General features: G+C 32.6%; 2 protein-coding genes across 3 annotated transcripts; one reads left to right on the top strand and one right to left on the bottom strand.

Annotated features, from left to right (window-relative positions):
* Positions 1-479: 479 nt before the first annotated feature.
* On the top strand, positions 480-8,476 carry LOC114315104 (uncharacterized). Its single transcript, XM_028261671.2, has 8 exons — positions 480-792; positions 2,155-2,452; positions 3,545-3,616; positions 4,719-4,786; positions 5,123-5,279; positions 6,318-6,401; positions 6,504-6,593; positions 7,941-8,476. The coding sequence occupies exons 2-8, from the start codon at positions 2,177-2,179 to the stop codon at positions 8,106-8,108; spliced, it is 915 nt and encodes a 304-aa protein (XP_028117472.2). The 5' UTR covers positions 480-792; positions 2,155-2,176; the 3' UTR covers positions 8,109-8,476.
* Positions 8,477-13,354: 4,878 nt separating this feature from the next.
* LOC114315103 (putative arabinosyltransferase ARAD1) lies at positions 13,355-17,326 on the bottom strand. 2 transcript variants are annotated; one of them, XM_028261670.2, is made up of 3 exons: positions 17,063-17,326; positions 15,293-16,766; positions 13,355-14,013 (listed from the first exon to the last, which is right to left on the bottom strand). In XM_028261670.2, the coding sequence occupies exons 2-3, from the start codon at positions 16,271-16,273 to the stop codon at positions 13,492-13,494; spliced, it is 1,503 nt and encodes a 500-aa protein (XP_028117471.1). In that variant the 5' UTR covers positions 16,274-16,766; positions 17,063-17,326; the 3' UTR covers positions 13,355-13,491. The 2 variants fall into 2 exon arrangements, with proteins under 2 accessions (XP_028117471.1, XP_028117469.1); XM_028261668.2 differs by having other exon boundaries at positions 17,033-17,325.
* Positions 17,327-27,912: the final 10,586 nt, after the last annotated feature.

Raw genomic sequence — 27,912 nt, 5'->3', positions numbered from 1 at the left:
TGTAATGAAATTATAATTATTAGATGAATTTGATTTTTTCTTTTATGGACAACCAAGAAGAATTATTGTGAGATTTACTTATTTTGTTTAGTTTTTGATTGAGTTTTTTTAAGTTTCTTCATTAATATTTTATTTTTTTAATTTTTTTTATAAATTCTTTATTTTTTTAAGTACATTTAAAAAGTAAAAAAATATATATACAAAAAATTATTAAAGACAAAAGAATATGAAAAGTAAAAATATTTAAAAATAAATATTGAGTTTGAAAACTAAATAATATTTTTTTTATATTTTAGTCTATGGATGTAGGTTGACTTTTTAACTTTTTAATTTTTTTTACTATTTTAACTTGGGGTTAAAAAGTCTCGTTTGAAAAAAGACTTTTTAACTTTTTAAAATTTTTGTAAAAAAAAAAAAATTATAAATTTAACGTAATATTTTATCCTATTGAATTAAAAAATTTATTTTATCCAATCCTTCCTTCCAAAACGATGCCTAAATAATTTAGTGTCACGACCGTTACCGTTGAGGTAGAAGAGCAAACAGAATTCTGAAGTAAAATGGACGTTACCGAACCTATCTAGCAGCTTCGTTTACTCGTCCGAGCCTTCGATTCAGACACGCCATACCAGTGATTCATCGGTGTATCTATATAGCTGTATATATTTATTAATCCACAATTTTCTTCTCTCTCTCTCATCGATTTCGAAGAAGTAGAGTCCTCACGACTTTCTCAAAGTCTCCTTCAATAGCCTCTCAAACGCGATTGAAACAAAAAAATTGCATTTACAGGTACTTTCAATTTGATTTCCCTATTTATCTTCCTTTGATTACGTTCTCAATATTGGATTTTCCTTCAAATTCCCATCGTGATCGTGAGTTTCTTGGGTCAGATTGAATCGATTAGTCCACATTTGTGTTTTGTTTATCCCTTTTTGAGTAGTGGGTTTTTTTTTTTTTTTGATGTCGGAAAATGCTTTGTTGTTGTGCTGTTTGGTTGCTGAGAAACCGGAGGAAAATTGTTTTGTTGGTAGAGTGACATTTTCCCTGGATTTTCTCGCAACCAAACACAGAGCCTTGAGGGTCAGGGGAAACTTGGGAATCTTTCGAGGAGGAAATTCAACTACAGATTTTTGTAAGATTCAAGTTTGGTTGCTAAGGAAAGGAGGAGAATAAATTAAATTAGTAATATTTTTGATTATCTTCGATTTACTGATTCTGATTATCAAAATTCTTTCCTTTGTTATTATCTAAAAAAAATACTTTCCCTTGTTTGGTATCCAAGAAAAAAAAAGAAGAAGCCTTTTCACTTAACTGAGCCTAGTACCCCCATTTGGCTTGCTTGTCCGTTTGATGCCATGACATATATAATGAAGTTGTGATTATAATTAAATCACCTACAGTAGAATCAGTGAATTTTCAATCACTGTAGGATTGCAACCGTGGTCAACTTTGAATATTTACCGATTTGCCTCAATTATGGATGAATTAATTAAACATATTTAGGATGATATTCCATGGTGGTGATATTATTTTAGTGGACGAAACTAAGGGTAGAATTAACACTAATTTAAAAATATGGAGAAGCGCTTGAATCAAAAGGATTTAAAATTAGTAGAACTAAGAGGAATAGCACCAACTGAAGATAAGTTGAGAAAGAACATACTAAAAAATTTGGTTATGTACAATGAAGTATAATCATCATAAATGGACATGTTAGGAGGGAAAGATAAAAGCAGGCATGGGATGGTAGTGAAAAAGGATATGCATTTATTCCATTAATAGAACATATAGCCCTTAACAAAGTAGAATAACAAAAAAAATAAAAAAATTCATCTAGTTGACTCCACCTGATTGGGGGGATACAAAGCTTAGTTTGATATTAAATCTCATTCCATTTCTCTTCAAATCTTTCTACTTTAGAGACATTCAAAAGTGGGCTATTAGGGGTTATGGGTTCTCTCCACTCCTCCTAGATTATTGAAACATGTGATTAAGGAGGAGAGAGTCTTCTCTTCTTTTCTCTCCTACCAAACATGGCATTAAGGTAAAAAGAAGAAGATGCTAAAACTAAAAAGTTCAAATTCTTTTATTTGTAATTATTTAAATTGTTTGGTTTTAATGGTGCCATGAATGATATCTTTGGTGAATCAGGATTTTTTTGCCAATAATAGTAATGTCAGACCATCTGGTTTTGTGCGTTGACCGCCTCATCACATCTGAATCATTGCAATCACTACAAGGGGCTGAGGTCTCAGGATCATCCTCCGGAGAGGGTTCTTGTTCTCACATGACTGATCCATCCTCCTCTATTGATATGAAGGATGGGGAGGAACATGATGAAGCTGATGAAGAAGAACCGCTTATTCAAATGGTGGAGTGCCGCATTTGCCAGGAGGAGGATAGCATCCAAAATCTGGAGACACCTTGTGCTTGTAGTGGTAGTTTGAAGGTATATTCTCCTGAAAGTTTTTAGGTGCTGATTTTGTTGGTTGTCCTGTGAGTTGTGTGCAATTGCGTATATTGCTTCAGTCTCACCAGTTTTTTTGTTAGCTTTGACTGTCTAGCTATGTGTGAATTCTTCTGTGGGCATGGTTGCTGTCAACTTGGTAATAGTACTAAAAATGATGACTTCTTCCACCTGTTTTCTTTTGCAGTCATGAGGGGTTTGGATACATTCAAATGCATTAACTTTTTACCATTTTTTTTTTTTTTTGAAACAAAAGCATAACTATAAATTAATGAAACAGTAGTACAAGGTCTAAGAACAGAAACCACTCTGGGAGATGCAAGCCCCAGTTGATAAGAAAGCAAAACATGATACAAAAACTGTGGTGTAGCTGTATACAAAATAAAACCATCTTGGGCTCTTGCTGCACCTGATTGGCTTGATGATCAGGTTGCCATTTGCTTTTGGTATATATTTAGTTTGTCGTAATTGCCTAGGTTATTGCCAAGGTTGAGGCAACAGATGTGTAATGTGCACTACATCATACTAACATGTGAAAAATTTATATTTTTATAAATTTATTGTATGTTAGATATATGAATAGTTTATTCATAAGCGAAGAAAAAAGAAACATAACACTAATGAAAATTAAAGTCATATATTCTATAAACATTAAGATATCATTCACGTAACAATTGTATTATAAGGAATGCAAAATAATCGTAGAATACTAAAATACACATGATGTATTCATCTTATAAATAATTAAAAACATATTTAAAGTGCATAATTTCCATTCCAATAGAGTGTCCACGTAGTGTTGGTGTCCAGCACGAGTGTCCATAGAGGTGTCCGTGCTTCTTAGATCATAGGTATATAGGCATCCTTCTTTAAACAAGTTTTCCAAGTCAAATTTATGATGCCTAGACACCATGATCTTTTTTTTTTTTAAGGTGAATATACACCATGATCTTTCATTTTGCCTATATTTAATTATCCAAATTGTAAGGTTTTACACATATATGAGTCACAATCAGCTCACCTTAGTACAAGAATGTTTTCTTTTGTTGATGGTTAACAACTTTGTTTGTCCAGTTTGCTCATAGGAAATGTGTTCAGCGTTGGTGCAATGAGAAAGGAGATATAACTTGTGAGATCTGTCACCAGGTATTGCTACTTTGCTTCTTTGCGACCTTTATTGCTATCTTCATTTTCTTCTTCTTCTTCTTATTATTATTAGGGTAAATTACAAATACACCTCTTGAGGTTTGTTTAAAATACGAATTGCCTCCTGTGGTTTGGAAAATTACAAACTCTCTGTCAGAATTTTTTATTTAACAGAATTAATTGAAAAAGTGAAATTTTTAACTGTTCACCTATACAATAATAAAATTATTTGAATTATTAATTGAAATAAAATTTTAACATTATTAAAAACGGTTAATTAACTTGATGATTTATTAATAAAAAGGCCTATTTGTTATGAAATTAGAAACCTTAGGGAGCATAATGTAATTTCTAGAACCACAGGGATAATTTGTAATTTAAGTAAATCTCAGGGGGTGTGTTTGTAATTTATCCTTATTATTGTACTGCAACTGCTTAAATTCTTTCTATGTTTGAGATATATATTATTATGGGTTTTCATACATTCATGAAAATGGTCTACTTGTTTAGTTTCAAAAACTAGCATGGTTGTATACTTGTCATTTGTCTTTGGTGATTCATAAGATAAGTTGTGGTGGTATGATGGACAATGACAATAGGTTTTGCACTAATATGAAATTGATTCAGATGATGTTGTGTAACATGCCAAGTACAAATCTATCTATGAACTTTGTATAACAGATGCCAACACATCTTGTTCATTTAACTGTAGGCCTGTTTGATGTCATGTAGTTGGTTAGGACACATGAATGGATGTCTTGTTCTGCTTCCTCTTTGTGATGTAGTCAATAATTGCCTCCTACCCCACTCTACATAGAAAAGAGAGGGGGAAAGGAAAAACAGAATTGCTTCATTGAATGCATGCCCAGGTTGTTTATTTTAGTAAATCACATATATATTCTCTTCATTCCTTTTTCTTTTAATGAGTTTATGTTTTCCATACAAATTTGAGTCGTTGCATCATGAATGCTTCCTGAGTCCAAACTTTGGCATTTTCCTGTATTTTCTGACAAGTTTTTTATTTTTATTTTATTTTATTTTTATGAGTTGAATAATCAATTAGCATATTAACTTATTGAGCAAAATGTTCTCCGACATACAGCCTTACCAACCTGGTTATACTGCCCCACCACCTTCTCCTGGCTCTGATGATACTACCATTGATATCAAGTAAGTTTTAAGTTCATATTCTTCTGGCCTAACTTTCATGTTTTTGATTAATGATTTTGATATAAAAAATAGTCAATTAGTCCAAGCTTGGGCTGTTAAGAATGAAACATTGATTTTGAGCTTAAGAGCAACTGCTTTTGTGAAATTAAACTCCAATTTGTCTTGTTCTTGACAACCACAAAATGCCCTAGAATCATCAATCTATTTACATGGTTGCTTTTCGTTCCTTTTTTTCCGCCTCCATAAATTACTGTCGAAACCATCATAGTCAGGACAGAGATTGCATAATCATATGCTTCAATATTGATTCCTTTGTTTCATGGTTTTGTCTTACAGTGGGGCTTGGACAATCTCTGGCTCTCCTTTGGACTTGCGTGACCCTCGAATTTTGGCTATGGCAGCAGCTGAACGACATCTTCTGGACGCTGATTATGATGAATATGCTGATACCAATGCAAATGGAGCTGCATTTTGCCGCTCTGCCGCTCTGATTGTAAGTTGTTGTAACCATTTCATTCACAAACAGAAATAATGTGGGCTACTAGGAAAGATGGACAATGTTTATACTTTTGAAAAAGTGATTTTATGTAGGAAAATGCTAATGATGGCCCAAAGCCTTGGTGGACGTGTAAAAGGTGTATCGAAATGTGTAAAAAGTACCTTGACATTCCAATTTTTTTGGCATTTTCTTCCCTCTGTTGACAGCCATTGGGCTATCATTAGCATGACCCTTTTATATATATATGCATGAAGGGTTCATTATTATTATTATTATTATTTATTTTGGCTACAAGGGCAGCAATGATATGGTGCTGCAACGTACTATCCTTTCTAAGAGCAACTTCACTTGTCATTGTCAAAATGGCAATGCCAAAGTCATACTTTTGCATGCTACTGTCCAAAAAGTCGAATTTTGGCAATGTTTACTCCATTGGTGCAAATGCCATTTTGGCACATCCAGACTATTGCATATTTGTGTCTGTTGGATGTCTCACATCCAGACCATTGGATCAAAATCCTCTCTTGGGTGAGTTGAGTGGAGTTTATACAATTTGGCACAAGGTTTGGCCATCCCAATTTTTGAAGGTGTTTTTTGTGGAACTCCTATAATTTAGCAATAGTAGCCTGTTGGAGTTAACAAGTGGTTTGGAGATTTGTTCTTAGATAATATAGTTGATGCCATTGTTAACTGTTCCTTGTACCTCCAAACCGCTTGAGCCTTAAAAGAGAGCAGCTCATTAGTAGGAACATATAATCTACATTATGAGCCTTGAAAGAGAGCAGTTTCCTTTCAAATCTTCAGAACTTTTTAGATGATCTTATTTTGGAAATTTTAAAATCCTGTCAATTTTCTTTTTTTTTTGGCCTTCTTGTCTTCTTGTTTTTTTCTTTAATAAATTGTTTTTTCTTGGCTGATTTAGGTTCATAGTATCTCTTTCTATATTTCTGTTTGGATTTCATTGGTCAATTAATTTCAGTTCTCATTTTACCTGGCCATTTATATTTTAAATATTTCTCTATTTCTTGGCAGTTAATGGCTCTTCTACTCTTGAGGCATGCTCTAACCATTGGCAATGGTGAAGATGACGATGATGATGCTTCCACCTTTTTCTCAGTAAGTGGGATGTGTTGTCAGCTTTTCTTGGCATTATATAGATAATTAGCTATCCATATGTTTTTTGTGGTGGCACTAAATAAAATTGATGATTCTGTACAGCTTTTCTTGCTGCGGGTTGCTGGTTTTCTTCTCCCATGCTACATTATGGCCTGGGCTATCAGTATATTGCAACGTCGAAGACAAAGACAGGTACTAAGAGACTCATTCACAATAGCTCGTTTCCTTTTTCCTTTTCTTCTTTGAGCTTCATCTCTTCGTCCTCAGAAAAAATGATGAAAATATTTTCATGATCCCATTATGGTGAGGTAATAACAATATGGTTGGTTACAGAAAATGATTATTTATTTATTTATTTGTTTAATAGTCACACTAAACCAATGAGCATAAGGATGAATATAGACATAAATTTTGTTGTAATATATAACACAAAGGTTATGCATTGTTTCCTCACAAGAGAACGATCCTACTTCATACACATGATGGATTTCATGAACATGAGTTTAAATTATCCTCTCATAGGAACCCCAAGGAGTTTGGCTTAGTAGGAGGAGAAGGCAACCAAAGGTTTTACCACCAAGAGGTTGCGAGTTTGAATCTCACAAAAGCTAAATATCCCAAACCTTGGGGTCATTAGAGTTTTGCCTAGTCGTTAACTTTAGGGGTCCCAGGATAAGTCAAGCATGTAAGTTGGTCCGGGCACCAGGTTATCAAAAAATAAATAAATAAGTAAGTAAATAAATAAAATATTCTTTTATAGGTACCACTTTCCACATTAATTGTCTATACTTTTCCCAAACACATAAACACCTTTCCCATAAATGCAAAGACATTGTTATGAACAATATATACATAGATGCTACACAACAGAGTGTCTGTGGTCTGTCTTTATAAAAAAAGATCCCTCTGTTTTGAAAGCTATTATATTTTTAAAGTGTGTGCTAGTGTAGAGAGAGAGAGAGAGAGAGAGAGAGAGAGAGGTGTACTGTGTATGTGTGTAGTAATATATCAATAGAAATTCGACTAGTTTTTGATTGTTTTACAAATGTTTTTAAAAATCTATTTCATGTCTTGCTTGGTTTGTTTCATAGCTTGAACTTTACACATAACAACATAGCAGCCTTGTCCCAATCATTGTTATTCATACACATCTTTTGTTTGGTGTTCCAGTGTTTGGGGTTCCAGTGCTCCTATTACTCAATAACAATTGCACTTTTTATTAAATAATGTGGCATTATTTATATATATAATTAAAAGAACAAATATCAAATTATTCTTTTCCTAGGTTTGTTCTTGGTATCTATCCAGTCATATTCTATACAAAATCTATGTAATTGTGTTGCAAGTACCTTATTAGAATGGGCAGATATAGATGAGTGAGGAAGAGATCGTTTATCATCTTTCCAGGTTTTTTTCCCCCCCATGAAGTTCTTGGTAGTACCAGAAAAACGTAAAAATAAATAAAATAAAAAGGAATATTTTTAATATCATCCACTCTAATACTATAATTCATTCATTTTTGTATTTTTGTGAAATCAGGAGGCGGAAGCAGCAGCACTCGCCGCAACAGAAGTTGCCTTCATGATACAAGGAGCACAACGTCGGGGTTTGCAGTTCACAATAGCACCAGGACCAGTAGGACCGGTACCGGCAGCGACACCAGGATCAGTAATGACACCAGGACAGGCAGTGAGTCCCCATGAGTAGCCGGTTCTATAATATATGGTTTTCCTGAACTTGGGTAATTTTGAAAATTGAGGTGATCATGTTACTAAATAAATTATCAGTGAAACAAAATTAGGGTGTATTTCCGCCTGTCAAGTTGTGTCTTGGCTCGACTTAATTAATTTCCATAAAAGCTTAAAACTTTGTTTTATGTTCTTCCTGTTTTCATTCTCTTGTTCCCCCGATTGTTGTTGTACATAAAATATTGTGAATCAGAGCAGCATCTGTTGGCAGAGTTGTCGATATTTGACACTGTAAACTGTACATGGCTTCTCTCCAGTGGCATTGCCATGCACTGTTTGTTGTAGTTATCTTGAATTATGGATTCAATATGATCAACTTTTGCTATATATTAAACATTGCTACAGTTTAATGATCAATTTTTATAATTCTCACAGACAAGGCTATTTTGTTCAGGTTATGGAGCTACTTATAGCAATTTTTTTTTTTTTTTTTTTGAAATTATGTGTCAAAATGTTTGGCACAATTTTTGCTTACAAGAAGTAAAAATAACTTAAATAAGTTGAAAAAAATATGATTATTGGGAGGGAGAGATGTGTTTTTAACTTATGCTTTTTAATTTACAGCTTACTGAACAGGCCCAATGTCTGTGAGTAAGTAGGATGAGAAAAAGTTTATCTTGATCCCAAATTTTTCGTATTACATTGTTTTTTTCTTTGTTTTTTTTTTGTTTTGTTTTTTATTTTATTTATGAGATAACTATTGGGAAATCGATGACACCAAGGTTGAATGGCTATGGTAAAACAATCTCAGGCATGCATGGCCTTTTATGATGTGTAATTGTAAGAGATCCTTCAGATTTGAAGTTCAAATTTTAATGGTGAAGGGCGATATTGGAAAGTAACAGTTCACATGTTTCTTTTTACTTTAATAATATAGTGCTTAAAAAGGGATGTAATTAGTTAGATGTTTGAAGAAAGAGGTCTCTCTCTCTCAAACTATGCTTGAAGAAATTTTGTAGATGTTGGTTAAGAAAAATTATTCATTAGTCTCAGAGCATGTCCATGACAGGTGTGCGTGATATTTTTGATCAATAAGACTGTAAAAACAAATGGGTAAGATTGATCTTGTAGCTCACTTAACTGGTAAAATTGATTTAGGTTAACTCTATTCATTTTGTAATGGCTCTTCTTATTGGTTCATTAAATTAAAATGAATAGATAAGATTGACCAAATTTTTTACTTGTCTGATAAAGTTGGGTCAGGTCAGTTCTATCCATTCTACAATGATTGTTCTTATTGGTTTATTAAATTAAAATAAATGGATATGACTGACCTCATCTCTCACTTTTATTAAACCGATGAAATTAAGTCAAGTCGACTCTATTCATTCTACAACAATTACTTTTAGTAATAACTGCTCTTATCGATTTATTAAAATAGAAAAATGCTATGGTGTGCACCATACCACAAAATGTGTAATTTTATTACAAAATTTTATAACAGTGACCACAAAATACGTAAACTCGTCACAAAATGTGTAACCTCGCCACAAATTGGCATAACAAAATGTCCACAATTTTGTGATTAATGTTGCAAAAATTTATGACTTGGTTACTATATTTTTTGTTACGCTAATTTGTGATGAAAATATATATTTTTTGTATTGATATTATAAAATTTTATATTTTATGATAGAGTGCATAGGGTGTGCACCCATAGTACAACCCATTGAAATAGAGTGTTGAGTTAGTGATTTGAGACTACAATATATTTATTGAAACGACCAAAAAAAAAAAAAAAAAAAAAAAAAAGAAAGGAAAAAAGAAAGATGGTCTACATGGGTAAGAGAGAAAATAAGAAGGGGCGATAAAAGGAAGAGAAGGGGACATAAAAATGGGAAAACCTGTTGGGGCTCTAAGTTGAAACTTTGAATGGGTTGCAAATCTAGAGAGAGATCAAAGAAAAGCATAAAGGAAACCCAATAAGCACAAGAAACCAAGAGATTGATTTTTATTGCATGGAGATAAGAGCTTGGAATGTCTAAAGTGAGTTTCTAAGCATAATAGCATAAAGCAAGTTTTCTTGGTTTTTCTTTGGGAAGAGGTTTCTATTCCTCACCTTCATCCCCAACACTACTCTCTACTTTATCTGGCTTTCTTGCAAGCCTTGCAAAACCAGTCATTTGTGTTACTTTCCCTGAATTTTTATTAATTTTCATTGCTTCCTCAGCTTTAGCAATATGAAAATTTTCTTGGCAAACAAACACAAAACATGAGACGATGAAAATAATCATTATACATATATTTTTTTAAGATGACGAGCAACAGAGGCAAGATTCTTTAAATTCATTTTAGCAGAGTAAATCAGATATCTATTATCATCTATAAACCACAGGTCTTAGTTATGCCCGGGAGACACCAGTACAAGTTATTATACATAATTTTTGTACGACACAAAAAAGGAGTACAAAATGTTATAACCGTGACAATTTTGCAATTCTTGTGACAAACACAAACATAATGGGTAACAACAAACTAAAGGCATGATTTGTTGTTATGGTTAAGCTAAGGCGAATGTGTTGAAGTTAAAAGAACACGTGAGTATAATTGGACGCGTGGAGGTTCACTTAAGAATCTTATAACGAGTCTATTTTGTTCACTCTCATATTATATTAAGTGAAATCGACAAGAGATTGGTAATATTCTCTCACATAAAAGTGGATTCTTGAGACTGGGTTGGTCATTGTTTGGTTCAAAAGAGCAAGACCAATGATAGAGATGTAGAGAACCAATGAAAAAGATTCTTGGCTTCCCAAGGGTGTTCTTCCAAACAAAACTTTTTATTCAAACCTGTCACTGCCTTCTAAAAACAGCCTTAGATGCTTCCACTGCAGTCTTATGATTGAGGTGAATCTGAAACTTCCCTACATGTTTTGGGACCCCTCTCATGCTTTATCCTTTTTTTGTTCAAATCCCATAAAAAGATACAAACCATACCCTTATTTATACACAACAGAATATAAAGTTAGTCTCAAAAACAACCAACCTACTCAATTCTCTGATTATTGAGCCAGAGAGACCTCCATTCCTCTTGTTTGGCAGGGTAGATAATGGGGTTTTCCTGTAGGACAGTCATGTTTCTTCTCTGTATTGGGTTTCTGTCAATTCAACCAGAGAGAGTTTCCAGCTTGAGAAGCATAGATCTTGCTCTCAGATGGGATAAAGGTCCTCTGTTTCCAAGAAACTGGCGTATTCTGAATTCTGTTGGCGTGGAGGTTCGACAAAGAATGCCGAACTTAGCGCCCACGCCTTCAATGGCATTCGATCCAAACCAGTCGAGTAAAAGAACGGTTCGGAGAGGGTCAGATCCCATTCACAACAGAAGTTAATGAACTGAAGCTGTTTTTTCGACCGTAGAGCCTGAAATCGGGAACAGTTAATGGCAAAGAAAGACATTGCTGTCATTGATGCAGAGAGATATACCTGAGGGTGGTTGGTTTTTCTATAGTTTCATTTGTTTGATGTTGAAGCTTTTGTTTTTTTTTGAAAGAATTGAAGAGTGGTAGATTAAACCTATCTTTGAGCTTAGCATCATCACATGATTGTATAAACATACATTTTAGCTCCTAGCTAGCTAACAGCTGATAATGATGATGGCTCTCATACACAACATATAGTACATTTTATTTTTCTTTTGAGCAAAATGATTTATATCTTTTAGCAATGAAAACTCCCAAATCTGAGTCTTGTGCGTCAATTAGGTAAGGTTGGCTAAATGAATTATTTTGTTCCATTCCGCTCTATTAAGGACTATATGTTTAATTTCTTGCATACTTCAACAATGACATATAAATTTAATTGGGCTGGTTTTCTAGAAGTGATTCCTATCTTGCTTCAGTCTGTTTTTGTATTCTTGGGTTCATTCTCAAGTTAGTATAATTTACCTTCAAGGCTTGTATAATGTGTGACATCCTGTCCCATATCAGCTTGGTAGTAAAAGTTTTTGGGTTATATATATGTGAGTTCACATCCTTTCTTAGTAACAACACATTTAAAAACTGTGAGGGTGGACAATATTGTTACATTTTGGGATGAGGACGTTATAATTTGGTATTAGAGTGGAACCTACCTTTAGCTGTGTGGGCCATACATTTCAGGAGCCACCTCTAGAATTTGTATAGGTCACCTCCCTAGAAAGAGCAAAATGTTGTGCACAGCTAAGTGCTATACTACACACCGCACGAGGACACATGGTTCTGAGGAGGGATGTATGTCCCCGAGGACGTGTGGTTCTGACATCACCACCCCACATCAGTGTCTAGCAAAGTGGACTATATTGTTACGGTTTCGGGGATGTGTGGCTCTGATATCCCACCCCATATCGGTGTCTAGCAAAGTGGACTATATTGTTACAGTTTCGGATGAAGACTGAGATAGCTATCCGTAGATGCAGTTTTTAAAAATAGTTCCAATTGGTAGCTCAAAAACAAGACGGCTCGAACGGCCCGAGTTCAAAACAACATCGTTTTGGTATTTTTTTTATTTTTTTTTTTTTTCTCTTTCCTCTTTGAAGATGAAGAACACAGAGAAGAGAAAGCTGGGTGTTCATCTTCATCAACATCTTCATCAACACATCATCATCATCAACATCATCATCATCATCAACAACATTTTCATCGACATCATCATCATCATCATCAAACACATCATCATCATCAACATCTTCATCAACATCATCATCATCATCAACAACATCATCATCATCAACATCCATCAATTTTGTGAAATCCATATCTATCGATTTCAATCGATTTCAAACCCTGAAAAAAGAAGAAGAAGAAGAAGAAGAAGAAGAAACTCAGTCTCTGGTGGAGCTCTTTCTCTTCTCTCTCTTTCTTCTCGCTTCCTCTCTCTTCTCTCTCTTTCTTTTTCTCTTCCTCTCTCTCTCTCTCTTCCTCTGTTTTCAGAGACATAATAGGGGAAAAAAAAAAAAAAAAAACACTGCCCAAAACGACGTCGTTTTGGGTAGTCAGGCCATTTGACCAGAAAGATTTTCGAGCTACGAACCATTTTTCTTTTAATAATTTTGTAAAGGTTAGATGGAACTACTGTTTGACAGAATTCTTTTAAACCATAATCCTCTATGGACTGTGCGGGCGAGCGCGCAAAAAAAAAAAAAAAAAAAAAAAAAAAAAAAAAAAAAAAAAAACAAAACAAAACAAAACAAAAAAATCAAAAGTGAAACTACAAGTGACACAAGAAAAGTTTGACACAAACAAAAAACGTACATATTTTTATCAAAACTAAGCTTATTTCTTTTGAAGAACCCACAAAACAACCAGATTTCCAATGATCTTCATAAAAATAAAATACAAGAAATTCCAAATATGTATATAATATATTCAATTTGTCTTAACAAGAAGCTGAGATCTATGATACCTGTTGTTCCTATGAACATTAAATTGAGTTGATGACAACTTACGTGAAACTGCCTGCCAAATCATATCCACAGCATCACCAGGCTGAGATGGATACTGATATTCAAAGTGTTGTGCAATCTGCTTTAATCTTTCCCACATTTCGCTCCACTTGTCTCGATCGATTCCCCTTAGAAGATTCACTAGAAAACCATTCTTTACAGCATCTGAAGCGCGTACAAATACGCAGAACTCAGAGTAGTCTAAGACATCTTCATATGGTAGCTCGATCTCATCGCTAATTATTACAGGAACACAATGGCTAGCGATGGCATCAAAGAGGCGATTTGAGGAAGGAGTGTCGCCAGCAATATTCAGGCAGAATTTGGATGATGACATCCCCTGTCCTGCTCGACTGATTCCATTTGCTTGAACGCTTCCAAATGTGAAGTGGACATCTTTCTCATCTTTGAGAAGGTAATATAGTTCTTGACGAATTATTCCCCCCTGATGATTAATCAAATCGCATATGATAATTAGAATGATTGATACAAAGCAAACAGATCTATCATCAGCAAAAACTAAAATTAAGAATTTTCCTACAAAGTGTTTCAATGAACTAAAAGGAAAAAGAAAAAAGAAAAAAGAAAAAAAGATGAAAGTTGGAAAAAGTTCAAGATTGATGCAAGGGGGCATAAGAAATTCAATAGAACTAGTGATTGCATATATATTTTATGAGAATTCTTCAGTTTTCTATATTTGAAATTGATTTATCACTGTCTCATCCACTATGTGTATGGAGGGAGTCCTTCAAAGGATGAATTTATGACTTCAATAACTCGGAAAACAAATTGAAATATCATCATTTACTTGTGGTTGAATGCTTCTAAGTCTGTAATTGAATACTTTGCAGACTATCCCATTTGTAAAAGTTGTAATCAAATCTAGCAAGCCATGATGTAACGAAACAATTATACCCGTCTCTACTGTATAAAAATTTAGTTGACATTATGTTCCTGACCAAATATATATTGGTACTAAAAAAATTTCAACATCAAAGAACTTGAGCCTAAACCAAGTTATCAAAGGTCTTTTACTAATTTTTTATTTTTGTTTTTAATTTTATCTATAATTTTAATTTTTTTCCTGGGTGATTAGGAAGAAAATAATGTTGTTAGCTGTTACCCTATGGGTTATAACCTGCATGCTTAGGAGGTTAAGCTTTGAGCCCACTAACAAGTTTTAGGGGAATCATCGCCTGCCATGCAGGTTAGTCCTCTGTCTTCTTTTCAATTATTCTCTATGTAAGATTAAAAAGTTCAGAGAAACTTTTGTAAATGTTGAGAGGTTTCTGGCATTTTTTATTTTACATTCACATTTACTGTATGGGGCCTTTTACAGATGTGGGTAGGTACATTGCCGAATCACATATAGTAAATATTCTTGCATTCTGTGTGTTTGATTTCTTTCTTTTTAATGTTTTGTGATTGGAACCATTTGATTTTTGGATTACAATAAAAAAGAGAAAACAATCCTGTGTTCTTCCTTTTGGATAGGATAATTAATTAGAGTTTCACAGTAGCATCCATGAACATCAATTTAGGCTGAAATGACCTACTTAGTATTGAATCACTGTTTCATCTGAATTCCAATAAGAGATAAACTCAGAGAAACATATAACCTTTTGCATACAACTTTTTTTTAAGAGAAAAAAGTAGAAATAACACATCATTGAACAATAATCAAGTAATTCATGATACGTGCAGAAACAGTAGATGCAACTTACGTCTTTCCTATAAACTGCTCCTTGGAAATGTGCCAATATAGGACGCCCTTCAAATGGGGCCGACTTGTTAGCAGCAACGGTCTTCACGAGATGCTTGTAAGGAGCGATCACGTCCTTTTTAAGGTTTGCTATTTCTGCTGGGTATCTCCCAAAATCTGCAAGAATGAACATGGCCGAACCCAACTTCCTTCTCGCAATCAACATACTATTTGGATGGTGTGCTACTATTAGATGATCCTTCCCTCCCAATCGCTTCCATTCATCCCGACGTTTCAAAAACTCCACCAATTTGTTCTCCAACATTCTGTTGACACTAACTTTCTCCTTTCCAACAAGCTTAGAATACCTATTATAACTCAGAGATGCGAAGAATGGCACAAAAATTATATCTGCTTGGCTCAAATTATGCACTCTGATAGCACTACATGGTCTGACCCTATTTGGAGTGTTTGATGACAGAAGATCAAGGGTGAGCCAGTACTCGATGCTGTGCTGTAAATTTAAACCACCCGGGTAATGAGGGATTTGACTAGGGTTACTCAAATCTGGCCATGTTTGATCTGCACTTCCTTTCCAACCCAATAACCCAAAGTGAAATTGAGGAGGCAAGTCATACATATACACCCGAAGGAGAGCGTGATTCGGGTCACAAGTCTTTTCTTCTTCTTCTCCCAAGGCACCCAATTTTATGCTGCGATTGGAACTCTGATAAGACTGCTCTTGGGTTCTCATGGGTTGGTCATCATAAATTGTTGCAGCCGCAGAAGAGAAGAAAGGGGGTTTAATTTTTTCACCCCTGACGCTAGGTTTTAAGTAAACTGATGTGTTGTTAACAACAATTATCTTAAAAACCGATCCAGATATGAAAGAATCGTCTCTGAATTGAAGAAGAAACAATGAAGAGAAGATCAAAAGAACCATTGAAAACATTATTAAGCAGAAAAGTAGCCTCGAGGGCATTATTAGGCCCTTTTCTGACATTGAAGATTGAATAAATTTAGAACCTCTTTTACTTCCAGAAGATTTAAGAAAGCTGCAGCCTGCAACAAATTATTACACTAGAACAATGTTTTGAAACCTGAACCATTAGCCAAACCGGAAAAGAGACTGGGTAAAGGGTCACTGGTTCAACCGTCAGATTAACCGGAATTGAACAAAGGGCAAAGTTATGGGGTTCTAGCTGTTTATGGTTTAGGTTCAACCGTCGGATTAACCAAAATTGAAGAAAGGGCAAAATTTTGGGGGTTTTTTTTAGCTGTTTGTTACATCAATCAATGTGAGTGATCATTTAAAGAAGATGTTACTAACTCAATATCATTAAAATGAATAGTTTAATTTTGACAAACATCAAAAGGGCAAAAACAGATTCCCAAGTTTTCTAACTTTTTAAACCCTAAAGGTTTGAAACCGTATTTTCCAAGTAATTCTTTGTCACAATCTTTCCCTTCACAAACACCAGTACACCATTATCAACCTGCAATAATCAGCAGAGAAAAGAACACAAATATAAACAATCCCTTTAGCTCATAAGAAACGTATGTTTTACAACTTTGAGCTATTAAGCTACAAGATAAATTCAAGAAAATCTCAATCAAGAACCAAAAAAAAAAAAAAAAAAAAAACAAACAAACAAACAAACAAACAAGAGCAATGAACATATATCAGAAAAATCATCAACTGGGTTTTGAAGATTTTGTGATTTTCAAAATTGGGTTGAATCAGGGTTTGCAAGAAGATTACCGGAGCAGCTTGGATTCTGAGATTCTCTACCTTTTCTTAGACTGTGAATGACTCAGCTGGAGGAATGTCTGGGCAGAGAGCACAAGGGGGTCTCTCTGATCGAACTATTTCTGTTCTTCAATGCATTTACCATTAATATTGATATTTTTGTATATATATAATTATTTTTTTTCGATTCATCGTTGTCCATGAATTGGACAAGAGAGAGGAAAGGAGAGGAGAGGAGAGAGACTTCATATTTACGAATTTTTTTTTTTTTAAGATTTTAGATCAAAAAATATTGAAAAAATTATTATAAAACGTTGAGGATTTGAGTCTTATTATAAAACGAGTTTTAGTTTTATCAATTTAAAAGTTAAACTTTTGATTTATTTTTAATATATAATTTATTTATTTACTTTTATTAAGTAAAATTGATAAAAAAATAAATATTTTAATAATTAAATTTAATAAAAATGATATTTTAAACATTTTCATATTGAGTTTAATAATTAAAATATATACTTTTTCTGTCCGATTCCATTTAACAAAAATAGGATAGTGTTTAAATTAAAAACAAATCAAAAGATTGACAAAATTAAAATATTAGATTTTATTTTGTTACAAAGTTTGAACTATGGGGTTTTTTTTTGTAATTATTCCAAAAATATTTTTAAAATGGAAAGGTTTACCTCTTACAGCTGTTGGTGTATTAGTAATTTAAATAATTTAATTTATACAATTTATCGAGTACGTCATCGATTAAAAAAAGTAAGTTAGTTAGACTTGAGCAACTACATGGCCAATTGACATTTCTTTTAAAAAAAATAAACAAAAGAAATATAATTTTAAAAATAATTCGTCAATTTCATTTTTTATACAAATATTAATTGATCATGTGATTATTGATATTTGATCAATTTAATTTTGGATAAATTACTAATAGGTCTTAATAGTTGTATTTAATTCCCATCAAGTTCTATTGAAAATAAGTCTAGTAAAATCATTGCTAAAAATAATTTTTGTAATGATTTTTTATATATGTCGCTAAAAATTAATAATTAGTGGTTTTTTTGCCACAATTTTTATAAATTATTATTAAAATTTATAATTACTGACTTTTTTTTGTGACAAATTTTTCAAGTTAAAAATTAATAATATTTTTTTGTGACAATTTTTTTAAATTATCATTAAAACTTATAATTAGTGACATTTTTTGTGACAAAATTTTCAAACTATCACTAAAAATTAATAATTAATGACTTTGTTTAATAGTATATGATGAAAAATACTATTAATTTTCACAGAACTTATTAGACAATAAATTTACCTATTAAAACCTACATATAAATTCCTTTTTAATTTTTTTATATATATGATCTAATTAATGAATCCTATAATTTCAACAACTTAGATTGTTGAGATGAGCCTAAGGTGGCTCACACAGTCATGTGAGAATTGCCTCCCCCAATCCAAAACATGAAACAGAGACAAGCTTCTTTCTTCGGAAAAAAATGACATATTAGAAATTTTTTGTAATATAACAGTTATATTTTAATATTCTATTACAAATTATCATGTAAATATAATATCTCACTATATAAAAATAAGAGTTGTAGAATTATCTTACAATGGACGGATAATTACATGGAAAACTGTCAACAACAATGGTAAGGTATTATGAAATTAAATTTTTATTCGATATATTTAATTGCTCTAAATCCAAAAACAAACTGAAAATAATGATTTTTTAGGAAAAATCTTTATTATAAATGCAATTAGGTGTTACTTGAATTTCTTTTTCTTTTCACAAGTGATTGACCTCTGAATTAATCTCACCTATTTAATGAGGCAGTTGTTGGGCCGTACATTACAGTGACCAGAACTTCAATGATTGGATTCCAATGTCTTCCTTTTATTTTTTTGTTATTTCATATACACACACATATATATATATATATATATATATATATATATATATATATAAGGATAAATTACACTGATACATTCTGAGATTTATATTTAATATAATTTTTTCCTCACTTTTGAAAATTACATATCCCCCTGAGGTTTAAAGTTTCATTACAGATTCTCCCCTCAGCAATTTAATTTTTTTAAATACCAATTTTGCCCTCACTAGATAAATTACATTGACACCCCTCACGTTTTAAAAATTACAATCTTCTTCCTAAGGTTTAATGTACCATTACCAATTACCCCCTTGGTTAGTATTAGTTGGAAAAAAATTAATTGGAAAAAAAATTATTTGAAAAAAAAATTATTTGAAAATTATTTTTGTTAGTAAAATTTTTAAATTTCTATTTAAAAACTAACATAAACTCATTTTTTGAATTTATGTTTTTTTCTTAAATTTACAAACTGAGACAACCATTTATAAACCAAAAAAATTATCAAACAAATTTTTATGACAGTTTTTAAAATTTTTGTAAATGAAAATTGAAAACTGAAAACGAAATGATTACCAAACAGGTTTCAGATTGTAAAAATGTCATAAAATTAACAAATAATTAAATAAGTTATTAACGTAAGAAATGATTTATCAAAAGATTTTTAGGCTATGTATGGTTTGATTTTTAAAAATATTTTGTAAAAATTAAAAATTAAAACTTAATTTGGTTAAGAAATAAAAAATAAAAAATAATTATCATTTTAATATAATTTTTATCTTTCGAATGGTTAGAAATAATTTTTTACAAATTAAATTCAAACAGCTATACGTATGTATATAATCTATCCAAAAGTTAAAATGATAATCATTTTTAATTAATTTTTAATTTTTTTAAAAAAAAATTCTAAAGATCAAACCATACATAATAACGTAAGAATCTTTTGATAAGTCATTTCTTATATTGGTAATTTATTTAATTATTTGTTAATTTTACTTTTTACCATCTGAGGTCTGCTTGGTAACCATTTCATTTTTAATTTTTAATTTATATTTACAAAAATTTTAAAAACTGTCATAAAAACTTGTTTGATAATTTTTTTAGTTTATAAATGGTTGTCTCAATTTGTAAATTTAAAAAAAAAAATAAATTCAAAAAATGATTTTACGTTGATTTTTAAACAAAAATTTAAAAATTTTACTAACAATTTTTTTTTTAATTAATTTTTTTTTCAATGAATTTCTTTTTCAACTAATACTAACTGAGGGGGCAATTGGTAATGCTACTTTAAACATTGGAGAGGGGATTGTAATTTTTAAAATGTGAGGAGTGTCAATGTAATTTACCCAATGAAAGCAAAAGTGGTATTTAAAAAAATTAAATTGCTAAAGGAGGGAATCTGTAATGAAACTTTAAACCTCGAGAGAAAGATATAATTTTCAAAAGATGAGGAAGAATTATAATAAATATAAATCTCAAGAAGTGTCAGCGTAATTTATCCTATATAAAAAGAAAGAAAAGGAATGGGATATTCTAAGAAGTACCTTAACCTAATAAGTTATTATTATTATTATTATTATTTATTTTTCATATTAAAGATGATGGAATTATAGGCAGTGGCTTGCCTCCGGTTCGGCCTATTGGGCTTATTTTGGGATCTTTTTTTGATAATTTAAATCGTTTATATTTTAAAATTTGTTGGATACATTATCCCTGTAAAAAAATCACGTCAATCAGATAATGAATATTATGTATTCGGATCATCTTTTTATGAATCGTTAATTTTTTGACCGTTTATTTTTTTTAGACAAAAATGATCTGAATACATAGTATCCATTATCCGATTGATGTGATTTTTTATATGAATAATGTACTCAACAGACCTTAAAATGTGAACGGATCGAATTATTAAAAAAAAACTTAAAAGTGGGCCTAATGAGCCGAATTGGACCGGACTGTCCTATATCTAAGCTGGAGAAAGTCTAGGCCCGGAATTATATACTGTATAAGATTATTATAATATGTCTAGTTAAGGTGTGATTAAGAATAAAATAAAATTTTAAAAATTATTTGACCATTTAGTAGGTATTAAAAAGTAATCCAAAAGGGGATTATTAATATGGAGTGGGATAAATAATTCTACTATTTTATAAAGGCTTCGTTTGGGAAATTGTTATTTTAGTAGGCTATTTTAGTTTTTGGCTATTTTAATAGGCTAAAATTTTTATGTTTGGGAAGATGATTGGATTTTTTTGTGGTTGGATGTGATGTTTGTGAGAAAAAAAGTGAAATGATTATGAATTTGATGTGATATTTTGTCTTATTAGCTATTTTAGTCTATTTTGTCTTTTTGTGAATTTTAGCCTAAACTAGGCTATTTTTTTTCTTGCTAAACACCCCCAAAATTAGTAGTTCGATCCAACCAATAAGGAAAATGTTTGGGACTTCTTTTTGGGGAGATCCCCTACCACCCTCACAGTAATGTAGACCAATGATATATTTGTATTATTATTATTATTTTTTTCTTTTTCTTCTTATTTGAACCAATCACAAGTGAGTGGAGATTGTAGGGGTGAGGTTTTATAGAGGTCTAAATCATTAGTGAACCAATAATTTGGCTCATCAGATTAGATTTACAATCATGAGACATTGTTCTTGACATTGTGAATCATATATATATATATATATATATTAATTGAAACCTCCCTCTAATATAACGAAACTAGAAGTATCAATTGTGTAGGTTGTTTCATAAAATAAGTTTTATACGAGACAAAAGTTGATCGTTATCTCATACAAGATGCGCTAGACTGAAGGTTATTAGTGTAAAATAAGTTAGGTTTTTTTTGTTTTTTTGTTTGTTTGTTTGTTTATTATTAGAAGATGTACAAAAAATAAATAGGTGATATGACTTAAATAAATTAAAAAATCAATAAATTAGTTTATAAGTCATTTTTCAAAAGAGACCTTACCTCCGACTTGAGCATGGGCCAAGGATTCTATCCCCAAATTATTTTATTTTTATCTTGTTACAATATTTATAAGAGAGAAAGAGAATATTATATTGAATGTAGTATGGTAATAAATATAATAGGGTTAATTACACGAAAAATCCTAGGATTTCACGTCTTTTTCATTTTAAATACCAGATTTTTAATTTTGACAAATTAAACCCCATCCTTCCACTCGTATTTTAATCTGACATTTTCATCCATCTCTGTCATATTAAACTAATGAAAATCTAAGCAAAATTTCAGATTCAAATCCACATGTTTATATCTCCCTCCTCATAACTCCGTTTTACCTCATTTTTGCATCATTGAATTCTCCTTACGGCGTAGTTTTCATTCCACCCCTCATACGCATTATTCTATCTTTTTTTGCGTGCTATCAGAATATTGAAAATTGGCTAAAAATAAGATTTTTTTCTCTTTGAGCACAATTTTTAAATTCGAACTCACATGTTCAAGAACTTGTATCTCCCTTATCGTAATTCCGTTTCACCTCATTTCTACGTCTTCGGATTTACCTCATGGCTTAGTTTTTGTTCCATCCCTCATATGCCTTGTTTTATCTTTTTTTGTGTACTGTCAGAGCTTCGAAACATGGTTAAAAATAAGATTTTTCTCTATTTGGACAAAATTTTTAGATTCAAACCCATATATTCAAGCACTTGTATTTCCCTCATCATAACTCTGTTTCGCCTCATTTTTATATTGTTGGATTCATCTCATGGCCCAGTTTTCATTCCATTCCTCATATGCCTTGTTCCATCTCTTTTTGCCTGTTGTCGAAGCTCTGAAAATTGCCCGAAAATAAGATTTTTCCCACTTTTCCCCTGTCTATCTTCTATTTACATGCTTTTTCTTTCATTCTTTCTTTCCACAATTATTCTCTCTTTTCCTCTTCTTTCATAGCCTTTCTCTCACCCTTATGTTTCTTCTTCTTCTTGTAAGTCATATACCTCCATCCTCGATGACACCGCCACTGTCAGAGGTTCGATGGTTATCACGAGCTTAGTGGAAGGGCCATGAAAAATGAGGAAAATATAGAATAATTATGAAAAGGAAGGAAGAAGCATGTAGATAGAAGATAGAGGAAGAAAGAAAAAAAAAACAAAAAACAGAGAAAAATCCTATCTTTGACCAACTTTTAGAGCTCTAACGACAAGCAAAAAGAGGTGAAAATCCAACGACACAAAAATGAGACAAAACGGAGTTACGATAAAGGAGATACAAGTTCTTAAACATGTGAGTTTGAATCTGAAAATTTTGCCTAAAGACAGAAAAATTTTATTTTTAGCCAACTTTCGAAACTTTGGCAACACACAAAAAGAGGTGAAATAAGACGTATGAGGGTTGGAATGAAAACTAAGCCGTGCGGTGAATCCAATGATACAAAAATGAGGCGAAATAGAGTTACGACAAGAGAGATATAAGTGTTTGAACATGTGAGTTTGAATATGAAATTCTACCCAAATTTTCGTTAGTTTAATATGACGAAGATAAACGGAGGGTTCGGATTGAAACATGAGTGGAATGATGGGGTTTAATTTATTGAAATTGAAAACTTGGAATATAAAATGAAAAAGGTGCAAAACCTTGGAATTTTTTTGTGTAATTAACCCAATATAACATGGTATGTATGATAGATAGAACATATATTTACTATATTTAACACTCCCCTCAAACTTAAGTAGGGATACTAACTTGAGTTTGGAGAGAGAAACTAAAACATGAAATAAAACTAAAAATAAAATAAAAGATGGACAGATATGAGGCAAATAGATTGTAAAGTCCGAATGAAAGTGCAAGAGAGTTGAGATAGATCAGAGGCCGGAGCTAATGCTGGAAGACAGTTCATGGTCATGTCAGACTATTGTAGAAGAAGAATGGGTGTTGAATTAGCAAACATGGCACACTAGTAACTTATCACGTGGTGTTGAATGCTGATGGCAATATGCAAGAGTGCGCCAGGGACGACATAGAAGGGAAACCATGTGCGTTAGGGGGCTGCTTGAAAAGGAACCATGTGTGCCAGGAAACGGCTTGGAAAGGAACAAAAAATGGTCCCAAGGGCGGTTTAGGAAGTGCGCCAATAGGGCGGCTTAGAGAGTACGCCAAGAGAGGTGGCTTAAGGAGTGTGCCAAGGGGGCGGTTTAGGTAGTACGCCAAGGAGAGCGACTTGGGTGGTGCATTAAGGGGGCGATTTTGGTGGTCCGCCAAAGAGGGCAACTTTGGTGATACTCCAAGGGGCGACTTGGGTGGTGCATTAACGGGGCGATTTTGGTGGTTCGCCAAAGAAGGCGGCTTAGGTGATACTCCAAGGGGCGACTTAGGTAGTGCACCAAGGAGTGTAGCTTGGGTGGTTCGTATGGTATATCATTGTACATACCATGATATAAGTATATTACTTTCCTCAAACTCAAATAGGTTTTAAAATAGAAACTTATTTGAGGTTGAAAGAGAGAATTAAGAGAGAAGAAGTAAAAAAAAAAAAAAATTGCAAGTAAAAATAATAAAATATGATAGAGATAAAACAAAATGAGTTGGGATAAAAATAAATCAATGTGATGAGAATATAGAAAAAAATTTATTATAAAAAAATGTTTTATTTTTTATTTTTTTTATTTATTTTTTTTAAGAGAGAAGCATGGCAATGGGGAACAAAATTTATTATTATTATTTTATTGTAAACTAATTTGGTTGTAGAGGAATGGCATGGCAGTGGGGAACAACAATGAAAAAGGAAGATGATTAAAATAATAATAATAAAATAAAACAAAACAAAAATTATATATATATATATATATATATTTTAATATTGTGAAATGGAAGACGACTTGTTAAAGATAACAATTGGATTCGGAAAGATAGGGAAATGGACAAAAGGGAAATATATCCCTCGTAATTGGAAACAAGGGGAGTAGCCGATGTGATTAAACAAAAGCAAGGTGGCGGAAAAGCCAATAAGAAACACGGTATGATATAAAAGGAGGATAATTGAAAACATATCGGAAAGTGGCCGAAGTTGTAGGCCGTCGCAAAGACGTAGGCCATTGGGGTAGGTGGTGGAGACAAAAGAATTAGAGCGGTAAATTGAGACAAAAAAAACAAGGGTAAATTATGTAAATAATCTATGTAGTTTATACGATGGGTTAATTTAGTTCTTGCAATTTTAATTTGTTTCACTTTCCTCCTTAATTTAACGAATTGTGTTATTTTAGTCCAATAAATAACGGTTGTTAAGTTAATTTAACTGAAGGTCAAACAATGTGTCAATTTGGTCTCTATACTTTACACGATGTGTCAATTTAGTCCCTGTTATAATTTTCTCGATTTTGACAGGGACCAAATTGACACATTGTGAAAAATATAGGGACTAAATTGACACATTATTTGACTTTCCGTTAAATTAACTTAATAACCGTTATTTATTAAACTAAAATGACACAATTCCTTAAATTAAGGGGCAAAATCAAACAAATTGAAACAATATGAACCAAATTGACACATCATGTAAACTATAGAGATTATTTGCATAATTTTCCCAAAAAACAAAGGTATGTCTCGAAACACCAACAGACAATGCAGGCAACGTTATTCATTGACTGTCCGCCAATAAACTAGAAAGATAGGCCGGATCTTATAACTCTAATATCATGCTATAATATTGTTGGCTACATATTTTGTATAAGCCAATCAAAGTTCGACACGTGGCAGGATAAGGGCAATACGGGAAGACAATTCAAATTTTCAATTGTAATCACACACGTGGCAGTTAGTATTGGTTATTGTAGATCTGCATAGCACTGGATCAGCAAAGAGATGCAAAATGACGTGGCTTCAATGGTTATTCATATTTAAATTCAAAATCAGGAGGGAAGCCTAACTGCAGATATGGCATAGTGGAACTAACTGTAAGGCAACATTATCAGCGATCATAGAGGAATGATTCGATGGTTAGAAATGCATTTCGACAGTTGTCATTGGGAAGTATAAATAGCAGAGAAGGCCCCAGAAAGAACCCCCAAACTTAGATCCAAAAAACCAGTTTTATCTACTTTATTTTCCTTCTAGTTTTTACATTTCTTGTTCTTTACATTTCTGTACTTCAAATTCCTACACTGCACTTCGTTCATAGGAGTAGTTTCAAGTAGTTTGTTACTGTAAACCTCTACGAGGCTGATTTGGATCTTTGTAAGTCTTCCATTTTACTTAATGAAATATTACAATTGTTCTTCATATTAATCGTTGTTTGCTTAATTCTCCTAAATAAAGCCACTAGTAAAAGTCCTCTTCATTGAGGCTGAAAGAACTAAAATACAATCGTCTGATAATTGGTTAGCATTTAATATTTTGTAAGGACTGATTGATCCTTGTTGGCACGCTAAAAATTACAATAATAACCTTCGAAAGCCAAAAACCAACATATATTTTTGGTATGCCTAGTGGGACTAATTGAAATGGCTAGACATAGGAGACAAGGAGAAAATGAACGCTTGGAAGAAGGCGTGAAAGGAGAAGTAAAAATACCTAATTCGGAGGATAATGTGATAACACATCCTGTGGACGTACCTGTTTTATCAAAACCTATGGTCGAACAGACCAGCACTTCAGAGCAAGTACCACATGTTCAAAGTATTGGACGAAGCCAAGGAATTGGATTATCCACTGTTCCATCTACTCAGCCAATCAGCTCATGGAGAGGCCTAGTAGATGCCATGGGACAACAATTAATGAACACAATGGAAAGATGGGCAACATGCTTTATGGATCGAATGAATACTCATCAACCAACTAACGCAAGGCAAATGGATGAAATTTCAAATGTCCCTCAGCAAAGATTGGCTAGAGACAAACAGCCTATGCAACATAATGGACATTCTAATGGTCAAACTAGTAATCAAAACTATGAAAGACCATCACCTCAGTCTTGGTATGAGCCTCTTTCGAGGCCTGTGACAAATCATAGTGCCTTATTACTCAACAGTGAAGCCATGCAAATTGGTGGATTTAGCTCAACACAAGAAAATGGCATAAGGATGTTTCAAAATCCCATGTTTGATGGCTGGGGGGGTTCAAACTCTTGTGTACAGGAAACCATATCTAGAATGGGTAGATCGGGTGCATGAATACCCAATAGGGTTCAGGATACTAGACTTTGCCTTTTTTTTTTTTTTTTTTTTGTGGGAATGGAAACCAGTCAACGGTAGAGCATATTGCTAGATTCGCTACTCAATGTGGTGAATTTACCAATAATGATTACATGAAATTAAGACTGTTCCCAAATTCTCTAACTAGAACAGCTTTTGTATGATATATTAACCTTACACCTGGTTCCATCCAAACTTGACAACAAATGGAGGAGGCATTTCATGCCCAATTCTTCCAAACGGAGCCAGAAGTTTCCATGCGGACTTGGCAATGTTGAGTCAAAGGCCTGATGAGAAGGTTGCTCAATTTATTGCCAGATTCAAAAGAGTACGGAACAAATATAGGATCATCCTACCATAGCCTAAGTTCGTGAGATTGGCTCAAAATGGTTTAGAGTTTAAGTTTCGAAAGAAGTTTGACTCAACTGAGTTTAGAGACTTAGTGGAACTGACCTATAAGGTGTCTAGGTATAAAGCATTACTAGAAGAAGAATAAGATTGAAGTAATGCATCATACAAGACGTATTACAGATATCCTAATTATGAGATTGATGCATCAGAGATTGTAGGGAAAGAACTTGTGATCTGTGAAGCATTAATTCATAAAGAGACAATGATAGATCAACAGTTTAAAAAGAAAGACCTTCATAGGAATACTCTTTCGATTAACAATGGCAGATGACATTTTTGATCATTTGCTTACGGTAAACTTCCAGAAGTTACCAAAAGGAGTCAAAATTCCATCTCCAGAGGAACTTAAAGAAAAAGTGTATTGTAAATTGCATAATTCTTGGTCTCACTCAACTAAAACTGTATTATTTTTCGAGATAGGATCCAAG

The sequence above is a fragment of the Camellia sinensis genome, chromosome 4 (genome assembly GCF_055761805.1).
Source record: "Camellia sinensis isolate YWXY chromosome 4, ASM5576180v1, whole genome shotgun sequence".
NCBI lineage: Eukaryota > Viridiplantae > Streptophyta > Magnoliopsida > Ericales > Theaceae > Camellia > Camellia sinensis.
This window is presented reverse-complemented; position numbering and strand designations above follow the sequence as displayed.